This window comes from Staurois parvus, unplaced genomic scaffold (assembly GCF_062004578.1).
Source record: "Staurois parvus isolate SC_StPar_1 unplaced genomic scaffold, SC_StPar_1.0 ptg000013l, whole genome shotgun sequence".
NCBI classification, from domain to species: domain Eukaryota; kingdom Metazoa; phylum Chordata; class Amphibia; order Anura; family Ranidae; genus Staurois; species Staurois parvus.
In genome coordinates, this window is record NW_028317809.1 from 13224652 (window position 1) to 13240559 (window position 15908).

Here is a 15908-nt window from a genome sequence, read left to right on the forward strand (position 1 = left end):
GGATATGGGACAGGAAGTGATGGGAAATCTCCCCAATTGTACACAGATGGCTAAAAAACTTGACAGGTATTATACCCCTCCCTTAGGCTGGCCATACATTATACAATTTTCTTGAGAATATTGCTTTACCAAAAACCATATAATATGAGGTCAAACCTAAACAACACTTTCAATTGTATCTAATTAGGCAGGCCCTTGCACTACATTGTTGAAGGTAAATCTAAATTGTATAGTGTATGGTCAGCCTTACTCTATCCAAAATGAAAAAAAAAAAAAAAAAGTTTTGCCTGTAGTTCTACTTTAACTGTGAAAAACTTTTAGTGCTTATGAACTGTTTATACCTCAAAAAGTTATGTTTTATATCCATGAATCAAGAAGCTTCAATTTGTGCTCTCCTGAATAGAACCTCACTTTTATTACCAGTTAGATGTGTGTGCTAATATTTTTCATGATTTATTTTATTCCTTTACAGACCAGCTGTCCAAATTGTTTTTGTTGTGCCAGAATTAAAGCTTAATTTGAATAAATTATTCCAAACACATACTTAAAATCTATTCTTCTACTTTCTGTGTTCCACCCCACTTGTATTTTCAGTGGGAGGTTTGAATTATTTCCAATAATTTTAAGTGAACTCAGAGTAAGTCATGCTTTCTTTTGCATGCCAAAGAATGTGTAATGCTTACAAATTTTTATTGCCTATTAAACGGATCATAGCATCCCACCGGACAATATTTCTTTCTTTCCCAAAGGCCAACCCTATCCCTGTTTAGGCATCATCCAGGGTAAGTATATACAGTACTTCCTGGAATGGCATGTTGGTTCTGAGGTGTGTTGACCGGTAATTTTAATTCTTCACCAAAACTGAAATATCAGGGAATTTTATTATATAAAACAGTTACATTCCCGGCATGCTGTAAATGCTGACTATCACATTTGCCTGTGCTTTCAGCCAAACTTTCAAATCATCAAATGGCTGGAGTCATAACTGGTCACACGTGCAGCATCATGGCAGTTGACGATCAAACAAAGGATAAGATGGTAGCCTCTTTGGCTGAAAAGGATAGGATGGTTTAGTTCTGCTTTAAATCAGTTTTTCTCACATAAATCTGATGACACTGCTGCACCTCCTATGTGACTAGAGACTGGTAATCCAGCACTGCTGTCTGTGCCCACTGTTGACCAGTCTTCTCCTAATGATGGCATCACATCAGTACAGTCATCTGGAAACTGGGAGGACCAAGCCACTGGTCAGCCACTAGGAAGTGTCCACATCAACTAGGCAGCAACATGGGCACCTGATGAAGGACCCTCCGACTCTGCAGTCTTGAGGATAGAAGACTCAGGACTCAACACATCACCTGACCATGGGAAATTAAATGGGAGGGGCTATTTTCTTGTAAAGACAGGAGGATCCATGGCTGGAGCTAAATTTTCAGTAGAATATGTTCAAGATAGAGAGGGACTCTCAGACAAACACAGGGATGTTCAATTTACATCGCCCGACGCCTGGGACATGTAGTTCTGGGCACTGGGCGGGTAGGTTTTTTTTATCCTTCTGCCCTGCTGCGGGCAACCTGTCACCAAAAATCATCACATAGGGGACTTTGTCCCCTATGTGATGAAAAAAAAAAATTAAGTAAAAAATAAAAAAAGAAAAGAAAAAAGGTTTTTTTTGTTAATTCTAAAACAACAAAGTTACACCCAAGCACATAACATCCCCCCCAAAACAATTTGAGGCCCCCCACATATACACGTACAAACGTAAAAGAACATGCTGGGGCACCTATGCATGAAAATGTCGATTGCAATACCCATGTTACATATCGCCGCACACTCCAGGATGAGAACAATAATTCTAGCACCAGACCTCCTCCATAACACTATACTGATGACCCATAAGGGGCTTTAAAAGTGTTGCCTATAGAAAATATGGGGTCCTGAAGTTCGTCACCATTTCACGTGTGTGCACAAATTTAAGGTTTAACACGTTGGGTATCTATTTACTTGGTGCAACCTTGTTTTTTATATTTTACAAAAAAATAGGATAATTTATTTCTTTTTTTTGTGCCCTAAAATTAACTTGTATTTTTTACTGAAACTTTGCGGTAATATCATGCGACATAAAAAATTTAAACTACTGCTATTATATTCTCTATGGTGTCTGCTTTCAGAAAATATATAATTTTTTGGGGTTTTGTGTAATCTTTAGGCCTAATATGATTTTTTAAACGTTCAAAAAACGCAAAAACAGCAGAAAAAGGGATAAAGGATAAGCCACACACTCCCCTTTCCTGAGGAGCACCCAATCAGTGCTCATTACACTGCAAGGCCTCTCCCCTCCCTGCTAGTCCCTGTGTGCGGTGCTGGAGACAGGTAGGGAGGGGAGAAGGAGATAAAAACAGTGCAATATTAAAATTATTACACGTTTAAGTCACCATAAAGCTCCTTTTGATTTTAAAAGCCCCAGACATTCCTAAAAGCACCTCAGATTTAAATACTGCTTTGGTTCAAATTTATTTTTTTTTATCAGGACAAGTAGATTGTCATGTGGGACAAGTAGATTGGGACACCGATTTAGTCCCTGGACAAGTAGTTTTTTCAAAAATGTCCACACCGCTGAAACAGATATACTGCTTTGTACTGCTCTAATAGCTAGACAGCTCATTCTACATGACTGAAAGCCTCCTTTAGCCCTGTAACTCCCAAGCCACTAGGTGACCTTTTTTCTTGAATGATAGTTCTCCATGGATAAATGGAGATGTCACTCAGACACAGTGGGGGTGGCCACAGGGCAGACGTGCATTAGGGAAGTATTGCTGTTCATTTTCTCACTGCCAATGTCCATGGCTGCACACAGATGAGTGAAGACTTTATCATGTTCACTTCAATAGCTCTGCTAAATCAAAATGTGTACAACACCAAACAGAAACATATATTGCATACATAAAGAAGTACATCTACCATACTGGGTATATGAGAAAATCAGTGAAGTCAGAGACCCCACCAAGGCTTCATGTGATTCTAGAATGGTTTCTTGGTGGCATTAGAGGACAATTCTGCGACTAGGTTCAGTCTCAGAATGTCAACGATCCTGAGACTAGGTTCAGTCTCAGAATGTCAACGATTCTGAGACAAGGTTCAGTAGCCATCGGGATGTCAGAGATGAAAATAACAATCTGCTGGTTGACAATAACAACTGTTATGGCAAATAACACTTTCCAGGTTTCTGAACTAAGTGTGTGTATTGGCTGACAGATCATTTTGTAATTGATCTTTTTAAGATGGCACAATCCCCCTCTACCCCTGCCCAGACATTTTGAAAACATTAAAGTGTGTTTAAACCCAAACACACCAGCTATGCTGCTCTTTTTTGTAATTTCATAAAGTTTAAAAACATTATTCTTATTTATATACTCCATGTCAGGGGTGGACTGACAACTCATGGGGCCCCCCCGGGCAATAGGGGATCATGGGGCCCCTGTGTCCTTGCCCAAACTCAAAAAAGCCTATGAAAAAGGTACCAGGGGCATCTCATGGGGCCCTCTACTGACCCCGGGCCCTCGGTCAGTCCGCCCCTGCTCCATGTTTTCAGTTAGATTATAAAGGGAAGATGTATGCATGGACAACTTAGTTCCTAAGATGGCAACAATTCAGCTGCAGAACTGTCAATTTTAAACAATTTTGATTTGCTAGCAGCATCACATTTTGGACCACGAAGACTGAGATAAAAATGGAGAATTATTTTAATCAGTGTCCAACTGAATATAAATGCACAATGATCTGATATAACGCAGCAGTACCATCGTTTGACATGTGGTTTTGAGGAAAGCTGGATATTTTGAATTGATACACACTGACGACTCTTAATTGGGGGTCATCTGATTCTGGTAAGCCTCCCTTTGTTGTACACCAAGGTGCTGTGTGGTTCGTCATTAAAAAGTTTTGGTGGCGTTTAACATTCACATCTGTCATTTCCCTCAAAATTGAAGAACCACTGAATTCACAGTTTTTGGCTTTGCAGTTGGATTCCTTTATTTTTTCAATTTGTGGTGACACATAAGAGTTTGATATATTTGCATTGCACTATTGCAAATACATTTTAATTTATCTTAGCACTGCACTATTGTTTTGTGATGTTTATTATACTATGTATTATGGTATCGTGCTAGCTGCTTTGTTTTATGACATCCAACAGAGTCCTAGCGCTTTTTTTTTCATTCTAAATTTCATTTTAGGCTCCTTGGCCTTGGCTGTTCTAGGTCCTGTTGGTTGCAGGCTCAACTACTTTCCCCTGTCTTCTAGTACAGTGTTTTTCAACCTTCTTTCAGTCAAGGCACCCTTTAAAATTATGGATAATCTCAAGGCACCCTTTAACATTCTGCACAATCTCAAGGCACCCCAATCTAAAATTTAAAAAACTATTCTACACACATCCAGTACACTCAATGTGATTTATTCTTAAACCGCAAATACACCTTTGCACACTAGTACCGACTAGTATTCTAGCGTGTCTCTCTCATTTTCTCTCCCTAACTCTGCTGATGTGACCCCAGTGCTGATGGAGAGGGGCAGGGGAGGACCAAAAAAAGATGATGCATGCACCCAACGTTCTCCTTATCAACTGATTGGTTGTTAGGATGCTGGAAGCTAGAAGGCCATAAAAGTGCACAATGAAAACCTGTGGCTTTGTTTACTAAAAGGCAGAATTGATCCACCTGCTGGCTTGTATACAATTTATGGGCATTTTACCAAGGCACCCCTGAAGAAGTCTGAAGGCACCCCAGGGTGCCTGGGCACCCTGGTTGAGAAAGGCTGTTCTAGTAAGTTCTGGAATATAGTGGGTTGGAAGAAGGAGATCCTGGGTTAAATATTCATACAGCCTCAGCCAATCCCTGGTCAGGGGGGTGACCAGCAGGAAGCTGAGGTGTGTATAAATAGTCTGTGGCCTGGAACAGTAGGGTCCTTGTCCTGGAAAAGACCCAGCCTGTAGGGCTGCTTCCCTTCTGGACAGATTAGCTGCAGACTTCAGGAGTTTCAACGAGGTCCCAGATCAGGGAGAGCTAGGGGGCTTACTTCTAAAGCTGCAGAGAAATGTCTGCTGAGGATCTGGCCTTGAGGCTCACAGTACAGGGTCTGGCTGGTACTGGAAGGAGGCATCCATGTACACAGGGATACAGTGAGTAGAGGCCTGAGGGAGATATCCTGTAGAGACTGGTGCTGCTTAATCCTTTGAGAGACTGTTCCAGAATACTGGCTTAGGGCTGCTAAGTGGCAGTGGGAGTCTCCTGAGCTGTATGCCCACTACTACAGGACGTTCATGTTAAGGAGTTTAACTACTACCAGAAAGTGTCCTCTGTTTCAGTTTGCACTATGTTTGGAGTATCCCAAGGCTCACCCTACCACCCAACCAAGTTTAACCAGAATTTAACCTCAGAGAGAGACACTTGCTGCCTGGTATTTTGTTGGGAAATTGGAAAACGTTTGTGTCCCTAGGGAATAGAACTTGGGTCAAACAGTGGAAACCATCAGAGGTCTGTGTGCTACATAAACAAGGAAAACAGTGCATATTAGTGACCCGAGGGAGAGGGACAGCAATACCTTCTCAGCAATGAGGCACTGCACTCAGTTATCTTTTCAATGGGTCCTGCTTCTCCTGCTAAGATTGGCATCCCTGGATATTCACAAATGATAGCCCCAACACTGGTTAAAGTGAGCAGGCTCCTGGACACCATGCAAAGGATTTGTCCCTCAGGTCACAGATAAGTACTGTTTAAATTACTTGTGAGCACAATTATTTGCTGTTTTCACCCTCTTAAAGTTAGGGCTCATTTACACTAATGGTTGGTTCACTTTTCATAGAGCAGCGCAAGTGTAAACCTTAAATAGTACATTGTCAGGTTGTAAAAAATACAAGTCCATCAGGTTCAATCAATAGAAAAAAAATAACAACCAGAAAATCTCCATAAACACAATCCTATACCCACAGTTGAACCAGAGGAAGGTAAAATATCTCATTATATCTCATTAAGCCACCTAAGCACATGGCTTGCTGAGGGGCCACCCTGAGAAACGAGGAGCAGACAGCGCCAGCGGGAGACAGAAGAGGGGGTAAGGGACTATTCTGTGCAATATCATTGCACGGAGCAGGTAAGCATAACATCTTTTTTTATTTAAAATAAATAAATATATATATATATATATATATATATATATATATATATCCTTTAGTATCACGTTAATGCCTTATTTCATTGCTAGATACAGTATTTTTGTTTTACTGATTAGTTACATTGATTTATTTTCACTGGCGTTCTTGTCCTTACATGTTGTGTTACAAATATTAAGGCGTTGGGGCCCATTAACAAGTGTTGTGTGGTGCAGCACACGTGTTATTGTGAAAATTCCATTTCACTAAGGTGATGATCCATACACATCAGCTCCAGATTCTGGTTGTTCCAGTTTTGATTTATATCCTGTCCCTGTGTTTAGTGCTGAGTTGCAATGTGCTGCAGAGCATATGCCTTCTGAAGGTGTGTTGCAGTGTCATTTACAATGAATAGCACCAGAGCGCACTAATGCTTTGGTGACAAGTGGTGTAAAATGAATTGGACTTTAGGTTATTTTTTTCTATCCTTTTTTACACTGATTACTTGGTTTATTTGCAATGAGGTAAAACACTATTAAACCCAAAGCCAAAAATGTAATATACTGTATTGCAGCTTACCAATCATTAGATGTGGTGACTACATTAGTTTTCTTTAGGCTTTTTTCCCTCTGTTTTCATTTTGTGAACTAGCCAGTAACACATCTCTTGTATTAGAGTGTCCCCACTCTGGATAAATGAGCACTGGGGCACCTTTGCACAGCAGCATTGTTAGTCTGGGGGAAGGGGAGTGTTAGATGTACTAGCAGATTTATATACCCTAACAAATTGAAGCCAAATTTCGGCTCACACTTTACATTCAGTTACAGCAAATAGTGTTTTCCTTTTGAGATAAAGGCAAGTGAAAATAAATAAATATAACTAATTAGTAAAACAAAAATGCTGTATCTAGCAATGAAATAAGGCATTAAATGATACTAAATAAATAAAAGCTGATCACTGTAAACACCCCTGTCAGTGTTAAATGCTTTGTGTCTCATCTCTGTAACTGCTACATCTGCAGGAGAGCTTATTTCTTTAAAAACAACATACTTACTGGTCAGATCACCAGGTGAAAATCTGGAATTGGTAATCTGATAAGCAGAATTTGTAAACTGCAATATAATAAAGGTTTGCTTTTGGGTTTGAAACCACTTTAATTAATTTGTTAGTTAATCTTGGTACATTTTGCTTGTAAACAACACTCAACAACACTCTATTAAACTCAGTCTAGGCATCAATGAGATTATTTGTGGATGCCAATATGTTTTTATTTATTACATTTGGTGCCGGCTTCATTCTTAAAGGAGTTTGAATAATATGTTGTATATTTGGTTTGTGCTTTCATGGTTTTTAATTTTTTTTTAAAGAATGCTATATTTGCTATAATGCTATATCAAGCCTACTTCATAACCCTCATCAACACTCTTTCCACCTGTCCTCGCCGGCTCTTCTCCACTTTCAACTCCCTACTCTCCCCCCCCACCTCCACCCAGTACCTCACTCACCGCCCACGAGATTGCCAATCACTTCGAAAATAAGATCGATGCAATCCGTAAGTACATCACCAATACTCAATCTACCTCCCCACCTAGCCTCCCTCCCACTATAACCCCATCAACTCTCCCCTCCCCTGACCTCGCAACTGCCCTGCCCCCCACCACACCTAACACCCTGCACACTATAACCTCCCCAACACTCCGCTCCTTCAGCCTTGCTACCACTAAGGAGGTCACTATGGTCTTCTCAGAAGCCCGCCTCACCACTTGCCCCCTTGACCCTGCCCCACACAACTCCTCCGGTCACCCTCCTCCTCCATCCTACGCTCCCTCACTCACATCTTCAATCTCTCCCTTTCTACTGGCGCATTCCCCTCCCCCCTAAAGCACTCGTACATCACCCCTATACTCAAAAAAACCCTCCCTGAACCCCACCAACCTGAGCAACCTTAGACCCATCTCCCTGCTGCCATTTACATCCAAGCTCCTTGAGTGCTTAGTCTACAATCGCCTAAGCTCCCACCCCACTGACAAAAACCTCCTCAATCCACTACAGTCTGGCTTCCGTCCCCTACACTCCACCGCAAACCACCCTACTCAAAATCACTAATGACCTGCTAACCGCCAAAGTTAATGGCCACTACTCAGTCCTCCTACTGCTCGACCTCTCCGTCGCCTTCGACTCACCTGCCTTGTGGGCTGCAGTACCAGGGCTGGCCAGCGGGTGCTCTCAGCAATCAGAGACTCAACCCTGCAGTCAGCCAAAACACCTGAGGCTGATTGCAGGTGTATTTAAGGGATGGCCAGACCTGCATTCTGTGCCTTGGTGTGTGTTTTTCCATGGGCCCCTGTATCTTGTTACCTGCATTCCTGTTCCTGTTCCTGTCTGACTGATTTGTTGCCGACCCTGCCTGATCCAGACCTCTGCTGACTTCTCCTGTTTGATCCCTGGCTTGTGACCCCGACCATTCTCTGCCTGACCCCCTGTACCTACCTGCCCATTAGTTGCTGTACCCGGCTCGTGACCTGACTACTCTCTGCCTGCTCCTCCTGTTCCTACCTGCCCGATTGTTATTGACCCGGCCTGCCTGACTCCGCTTGCATTGTATGTATTGTTATCTGTGGGTGGTTTGGTTTGGTTCGTTGCACTGTGTTATGTTTTAGTATTGCACTGCGTTTATGTATTGTTAGTATTAATAAATTATATTGTTTATAACATATCTGAAGCCTGCGTTTCCCTGCGTCAGTTCACATACCTCTGGTCATACCCGGAGCCCTGACACTATCCCAACGCTCCTTCAGCGTTACCTATAACGCTACCACCTCCCCCTCTCTCCTCTTCTCTGTTGGGGTCCCCCAAGGCTCTGTCCTCGGGTCCCTTCTCTTCTCCATCTACACCTCCTCCCTCGGCAAACTGATACACTCCCAGGGCTTCAACGATCACCTCTACTCCGATGACACGCAAATTTACCTCTCCACCCCTCACCTCACCCCTTCAGTCTCCGCCCGTATTGCCCACCTACTGAACGACATATTAGACTGGATGTCGCTCCATTTCCTCAAATTGAACCTTTCCAAAACCGAGCTCCTAATTTACCCCCCCCCCGCGCCCCCCCCCCAGCCTCTACATCACGACCAACAACGCCACCAGCAGTCCCACCCCGCAAGCCAAAGTCCTAGGTGTCACTCTAGACTCAAACCTGTCCTTCCAACCCCATGTCCAATTGCTGGCAAACTCATGCAGGCTCCACCTCCGCAACATCTCCAAAATACATACATTCCTAACCCCAGACTCTACTAAACAACTCGTTCACTCCCTCATTATCTCACGTCTGGACTACTGCAACTCCCTTCTCACCGGCCTACCCCAACACAGGCTATCCCCACTTCAGTCTATCCTGAACTCAGCGGCCAGACTCATCCACCTTACCAACCGCTCCACTTCTGCCACCCCCCTCTGTCATTCCCTCCACTGGCTTCCGATTGCCCAACGCATTAAATTTAAAATACTAACACTGACATACAAAGCCATCCATAACACAGCCCCAAACTACCTTTCCGACCTGATACCCAAATACCACCCAACCCGTACTCTTCGCTCCTCACAAGACCTCTTACTTTCTAGCTCCCTGGTCTCCTCCTCCCACGCCCGACTGCAGGACTTCTCCAGGACTTCCCCCATCCTCTGGAACTCACTACCCCAATCCATCAGACTGTCACCTACCCTCCTCACATTTAGGCGCACCCTGACAACCCATCTCTTCAGGGAAGCCTACCCCACCTACCCTACCACTCCATCCCCCACAGCCACTTCCTCCTGTACCACAAGTTTTCCTGTACCAAAAACCTGTTGGAGAACAGTGATGTTTTACCACTACCCCCTCCCTCCTAGATTGTAAGCTCGAAAGAGCAGGGCCCTCGAACCCCTCGTGTATTGTTTTGTTACTGTATTGTCTCACGTTCTGTCCCCCACTATAATGTACAGCGCTGAGCAAACCTTCTGGCACTATATAAATACTATATAATAATATTTTTATTTGTTAATTTTTTTAGTTAATATAAATGATGTTACTATTCTGAACAGTCTGTGGTGTGCAGCCCAATTTGTGTTGTCTCTGATTCTTTGCTCTAATGAATTACGCGATAGCTAAGGTGGCACCACTGCAGCTGCTAAGAACTTTTTTTCTCTTTTTGTTCCCATTTTATGGGGGAGCCAGAAGATGTGATGAGATTTTGAATCTTTCAGAGAATCCCCTTTAATTGTGTTCAGAATAAATTGATCACCGTACACTGTGGTAAATGTCAACACTATGGGGTAGATTTACTAAAACTGGTGTACACAGAATCTCATAAAGCTGTGCATAGTAACCAATCAGCTTCTAACTTCAGCTTGTTCAATTAAGCTTTGACAATAAAACCTATAAGTTGATTGGCTGCTGTGCAGAGCTTTCCCAGATTCTGTGTACACCAGTTTTAGTAAATCTCCCCCTAAATGATTAGTGAAGGGTAACAAAAACATGTTATACCTATACTTACACTATCCATAAGCCGACTGTGGTAAATAGAGACATTACAAGAGGTAGAAACATCCAGAGACTACATTGTTTGGTATCCATATCTATGGAGTAAAGAAATATTAATGTTAATGCAGTTTTTATTAAGCAAAATTATGCAGTGTTTGTTTTAAAGTTGATTTCAGGCAAGATATAAAAAATATCCCTTATCTTAAAATATCTTTAAAAAAAAGAAATAGGTTTTTACATATAACACTGTTCAACAAATTTTTTTTTTGTCAGTTTTGGAAACAAAAGGATCCATTTCTTAATGAATTTCACATTCTGAGTTCAAATATAACAATGAAATTTGTCAATTGGCTCTAGTTTTTCTGTAAACGGAAAGTTTTCTACTATAGGCGTAATGACTACATAATGCACAATAATTATATAGATAGATGTCTTTCCACAAATATAAAGCAAGTGATATTGACTACATAACAAAGCCTAAATGGCATAATATATTGCATAGGATTACCAAGAAAAATTATAGCCATAAGCTAAGTTGAATCATTTTAATACTTAGGATTCTCACTAGTTTTGTCTTCAGTTTGTGTCGGTTTTGCTTCTCTTGGCTTTTCTCTTGTATTCGAGGAAAGGGCTATCTCTTACAACTGCACGTGACTACACGCTTCAGGTTCTTCCTCACTTGACTCAACCACGAAGGATTCTGGTGCTTTAGGAATTGGTAGCCCCTCTCCATGAGGAACTGGACGTATTGCCGATGGAATATTTGGATAGTGCACAGATAACTTTTTCTTCTTATTTAGCCCTTTTACAATTGGAGGCACCATACAAAAGTAACAATTACTAACATGATCTGTTGGCTCTCTCCAAATCATTGGCACAGCGAAAGGCAAAGATGCCTTTTTTCCATTCAACCATTGCTCCAGTGCCGTCCCACAAGAATTGCAGCATATATGTGGTGCCCAGCTCTTGTCCTGGTCTCCTATCTTGCAGCCAAAATACAAGTTGTAGGCTTTCTTAATCATTCCTGTTATCCTCCTTTTTTGTGAGATAAAAGTTATTTCACCGCAGATATAGCAGAAATTATCTGCTTTATTCACACAAGTTCGAGGCATTACTGAGTAGCCTATATAAGCATAAAACGAAATGTAAAGACGCTGTCGAACTACAATCAGCTACAGATACTGCAGCTTTTATGCAGTGAAGTGATGCAATTAAAGGCTAATATTGCATCATCTCAGTATACATGCAATTTTCTATTGGTCACCAGTATCAATTGCGCAATATGCAGCTGAAGTTGCATCATAATTTTGAATGGCTTACGTCATTAGATGGGTGAATATATCATGGAAACTAGAGCCAATCAACATTTTTTAGGGTCATTTTCGTTTTCAGCACCCCAAAATTATGTAAGATTAGCTAATTTTATGCCCAAAACTTTTTACCTGTTGAACAGTGTAATCAGTGTATATAAGTACCTGAATCCGTCTTCATGCTGGCCTCCTCCTGTAATCCCCTGCACAGCAGCCCTCTGACCATGAAAGGGGAAAGGAAGCACTCTGAACTTAGGGATGGGCTTATCAATTTGCTTCTGCACCTTCTTTGTCCGTACACAGAATGTGGCAAGTTCTGGACCAGGCTGTATTGCTTAAATGCTATATACTGCAAATACCATAACAGATTAGCGCTGCTCCCAGCCTGCAGAATCTCCCTCTACTATTATGTGAGTGAAATATGTCAGAGGGATGTGACCAATGGGTTGGCATATGAGCTGAAGCCTGTCTTTCATTTACCGTACAATGTAGTGTGTGGTGGTACCTGCATGCCATACTAAATGCTATGTAGTCTACAGAAAGGTCCAGAACCTGGCTGTGCTTTATGGAAGGAGAGTCTTGCTCACAAGACTGGCTCAATTGAATTATAAATTCCATTCTACTATGCTACACTAGGTGTTACAAATGTCTTTCTTTCTGGAGTTCAGTTTTAATAGCAATTTCCGCTTTTACTGCTGTCCCAAGTGTGGTCAGTTGGATGCCAAATTGTCCTTAGCCCACTGTAAGCCCCAATCAGACTGACTTTTCTAAGGAAAAGTGAGAGTGAGGGCATATTTGGATGAACATGTTAATTTGCCCTGCATGGGCAAAGAAAAAGTTCACTTTACATAACATGTACAGTATATCTAAGAGTTGTGGGGTTGTAGATTTATTATTTTCCAACCTGGATTTTCATTTTTGGGAAGCAACACCTGTTTATAGACCATTTGGAAAATAGATATAAAAAACTTGGCTAAGCACATTGAATGACTCAACAACTTACATCACTTATAAGTTTTATTTTTCAGAAAGATTCTAATAAAACACCAGCTACTTAATTACACCTGATTCTATAGCACATACTTATACCAGGACTTCCCCTGATAAAGCTTGCAGAACAAACTGTAATGCCACCCCGAGTTAAGTGGGATTCTTTTTATTAGATTGATTAAAAGATATGTTTCTTTAACTACTTGCCCTCCAGAGGATTTACCCCCCTTCCTTACCAGGCCATTTTTTGTGACATGGCACTGTGTTACTTTAACAGACAATTGCACTGTCATGCAATGCTGTACATAAATGAAATTTATGTCCTTTTTTCCCACAAATAGAGCCTTCTTTCGGTGGTTATTGATTTTTTTTTTGCGCTATAAACAAAAAAAGACCGACTATTTTGGAAAAAACTTTTTTTTACTTTTTGCTATAAAACATATCCAGTAAAAAAATTTTAAAAATCAAATTTCTTCATAAATTTAGGCCAAAATGCATTCTGCTACATGTCTGATAATGAAAATCCCAATATTTGTAAATTAATTGGTTTACGTGAAAGTTATAGCATTTTCAAATGGCGGTATATATACTGAATTTTTTTTTTTTATTCTAGTAATGGCGGTGATCAGCAACGTATATCGGGACTGCATTAGGTATTCTGACACTGGGGGAACTGACTAACTGCCACTGACATCCCAATGACACTAATACAGTGATCAGTGCTAATAAAAAGCACTGACATTGTACTAATGACACTGGGCAGAAAGGGGTTAACATCTGGGGTGATCAAAGGGTTAACTGTGTGCTGTGTGCTGTTTTACTAACAGTGCTGTGTGTGTTTGAATAGGGAAACATACTGCTGTGTATTTCTCTGCAGAGAAATACACAGCAGTATGTTACTGCTGGCAGGAGAGAGACCTGTGTTGTTTACATACAGGTCTCTTCCTTATCAGTGATACTCGGCGATCACCAGGTGCTGGCAGGGAATCTCTAGCCGGGACCCGGTGATCAACATTTGTAGCCAGCACCCCCTACCTGAAATGCGAAATCACGTATATATATATATATACTGTATATATGTGATACAGTATATGTATATATAGGTCTAATGCAGAAAGTTGTGTACCCTAGGTTTCACTCCAGGATATAATTGGTCTTTTAGTTTGTTTATTTATTTATTTATTATTTATAAAAACAGTACAAACTATTACATATCATATACTTTCCTATGTTACAATAAAATATGAATTCAAATAACAGCAGTATGTATGTAACAGATGAGCAATGTCAATATGCAACAAATTTATTTTACAAAATTCCTAACATTGGCGTGTATGCACTATTCTCCAGCCTAATCAGATTTTACTGCAATCATTAGCACTAACTTGAGTTCTTACTCATTTATTGCATGTGAAAGCTGAACAATAATCTGAAAGGATGATCTTTTCATTCATGGCACGGCTGTTATGCTTAAGAGGAAAACACTTTTATTTATAAGAATAGTGTGGTTAAGGTTATAGTATAAATTTATGAATTTAAAGGAACAATGACACTAAGTGGACTATATTTTTCCAGGTATTAGATATTTTGGGCCATGGCAAAAGTCTCTATTTAGTTGTGATTATTTAGAACAATGGTAAGCGGTCTTAAAAGAGAAGTATGGAAATAGCAAAAAAAAAAATCATACTCACTTAGATGGCTGCAGCACCAATTCCAGCTTAAGTTGTCTCCGGGCTCCCCCTGAGAATTGAGCGATCAAACAGCATTGATCACTCAGTTTTCCACTCCTCTCTGAGCAGAGTGCAGTGACCGTCAGTCCCCGACTCTCTGCTCTGCCCCTTCAGTGCTCACTGGTGCATGGGGCTGTAGAGGGGGTGGGAGCAGCTGTCTCTGCAGCTTTCAGTGGCACAGGTGAGAGGCTGATCCAGTCGCCGATCTAGGCATCTGGGTGGATATTGACTGTAAAATCGGGATCTTTCTTAAACCTGGACCGACTGAGTGACACTAAAGCCTGCTGTCGGCTTAAAACAGGTCACAGGAATGCAGAACAAACTGCAATCCTGTGCTCCATAGGACAGTACAGCCACAACAGCTTTTACTACTTCTCCTTTAAGACCAAATTTGCAGTATTTGAGCATGTCTGTCTTAGGTATGCATATATATATATATATATATATATATATATACACATACACACACACAATGCTCAGCCTAAATGAGTACACCCCTACAGATTTGTCAGAAAACCTTTACTTTCCTTTCAGAATCAACATATTTTTATGGGACACTATACTACAAAGTACTCCCGAAAATGTGAGTCGTTGATTGCAAACAAGATTAGTTAATTTGCACACAAAAAAGTATTTTTCCTAACAAATTCATTCAAGATCATGTTGCAAAAATGATTAGACCCCGAAGCCCTGATGAAAGTCTTAGCAGCAAAGCAAAATTCTAAACAACAAAATCCTAATTACCAAGAATTAAACTACAAGTGAGTCTAATTATTCATTAAACAGGTATCCAGCAGACAGTTGATTATAAGGGCATTACTTAACAAATAAAAACCCTTCCCATTTCATGCTGTCAGCAATGGCACCACATGGAAGAGAAATGTCACAAGGCCGGAGAAAGAAAATAATTTCTTTACACAAGAAAGGTGAAGGCCATGCAAGTACACTGCAGTTAGCTAAAGAAGTAGAAAGCTAAACTATGGTGATTGTTCCCCATGACACTATATTGCGTACACTGCAGAGGAAAGTCATGCATGGGTGCCATCCCTGAAAGAAGCCTCTCCTAAAGCCCATTCACAGAAAAGCTCGCCTAGATTTTGCCAGTGCCCATGCTGAAAAAGAAGAAGACTACTGGGACTCTGTACTCTGGAGTGATGAGACCAATATACATGTTTTTGGAACTGATGGCTTCAAAACTGTATGACATCTCAAAG

The 15908-nt window shown here is 41.0% G+C and overlaps 1 protein-coding gene across 5 annotated transcripts in view; it reads right to left on the reverse strand.

Annotated features, from left to right (window-relative positions):
• Nucleotides 1-15908, reverse strand: part of TMEM150C (transmembrane protein 150C) — a 466224-nt gene that overhangs the window by 32293 nt on the left and 418023 nt on the right. For all 5 annotated transcript variants that reach the window (XM_089675844.1, XM_089675836.1, XM_089675826.1 and 2 more), the window contains one exon: nt 10678-10759. In XM_089675844.1, the coding sequence (XP_089531970.1) occupies nt 10678-10757 (80 nt within the window). In that variant the 5' untranslated portion in view covers nt 10758-10759. The remainder of the gene's footprint in view (nt 1-10677; nt 10760-15908) is intronic.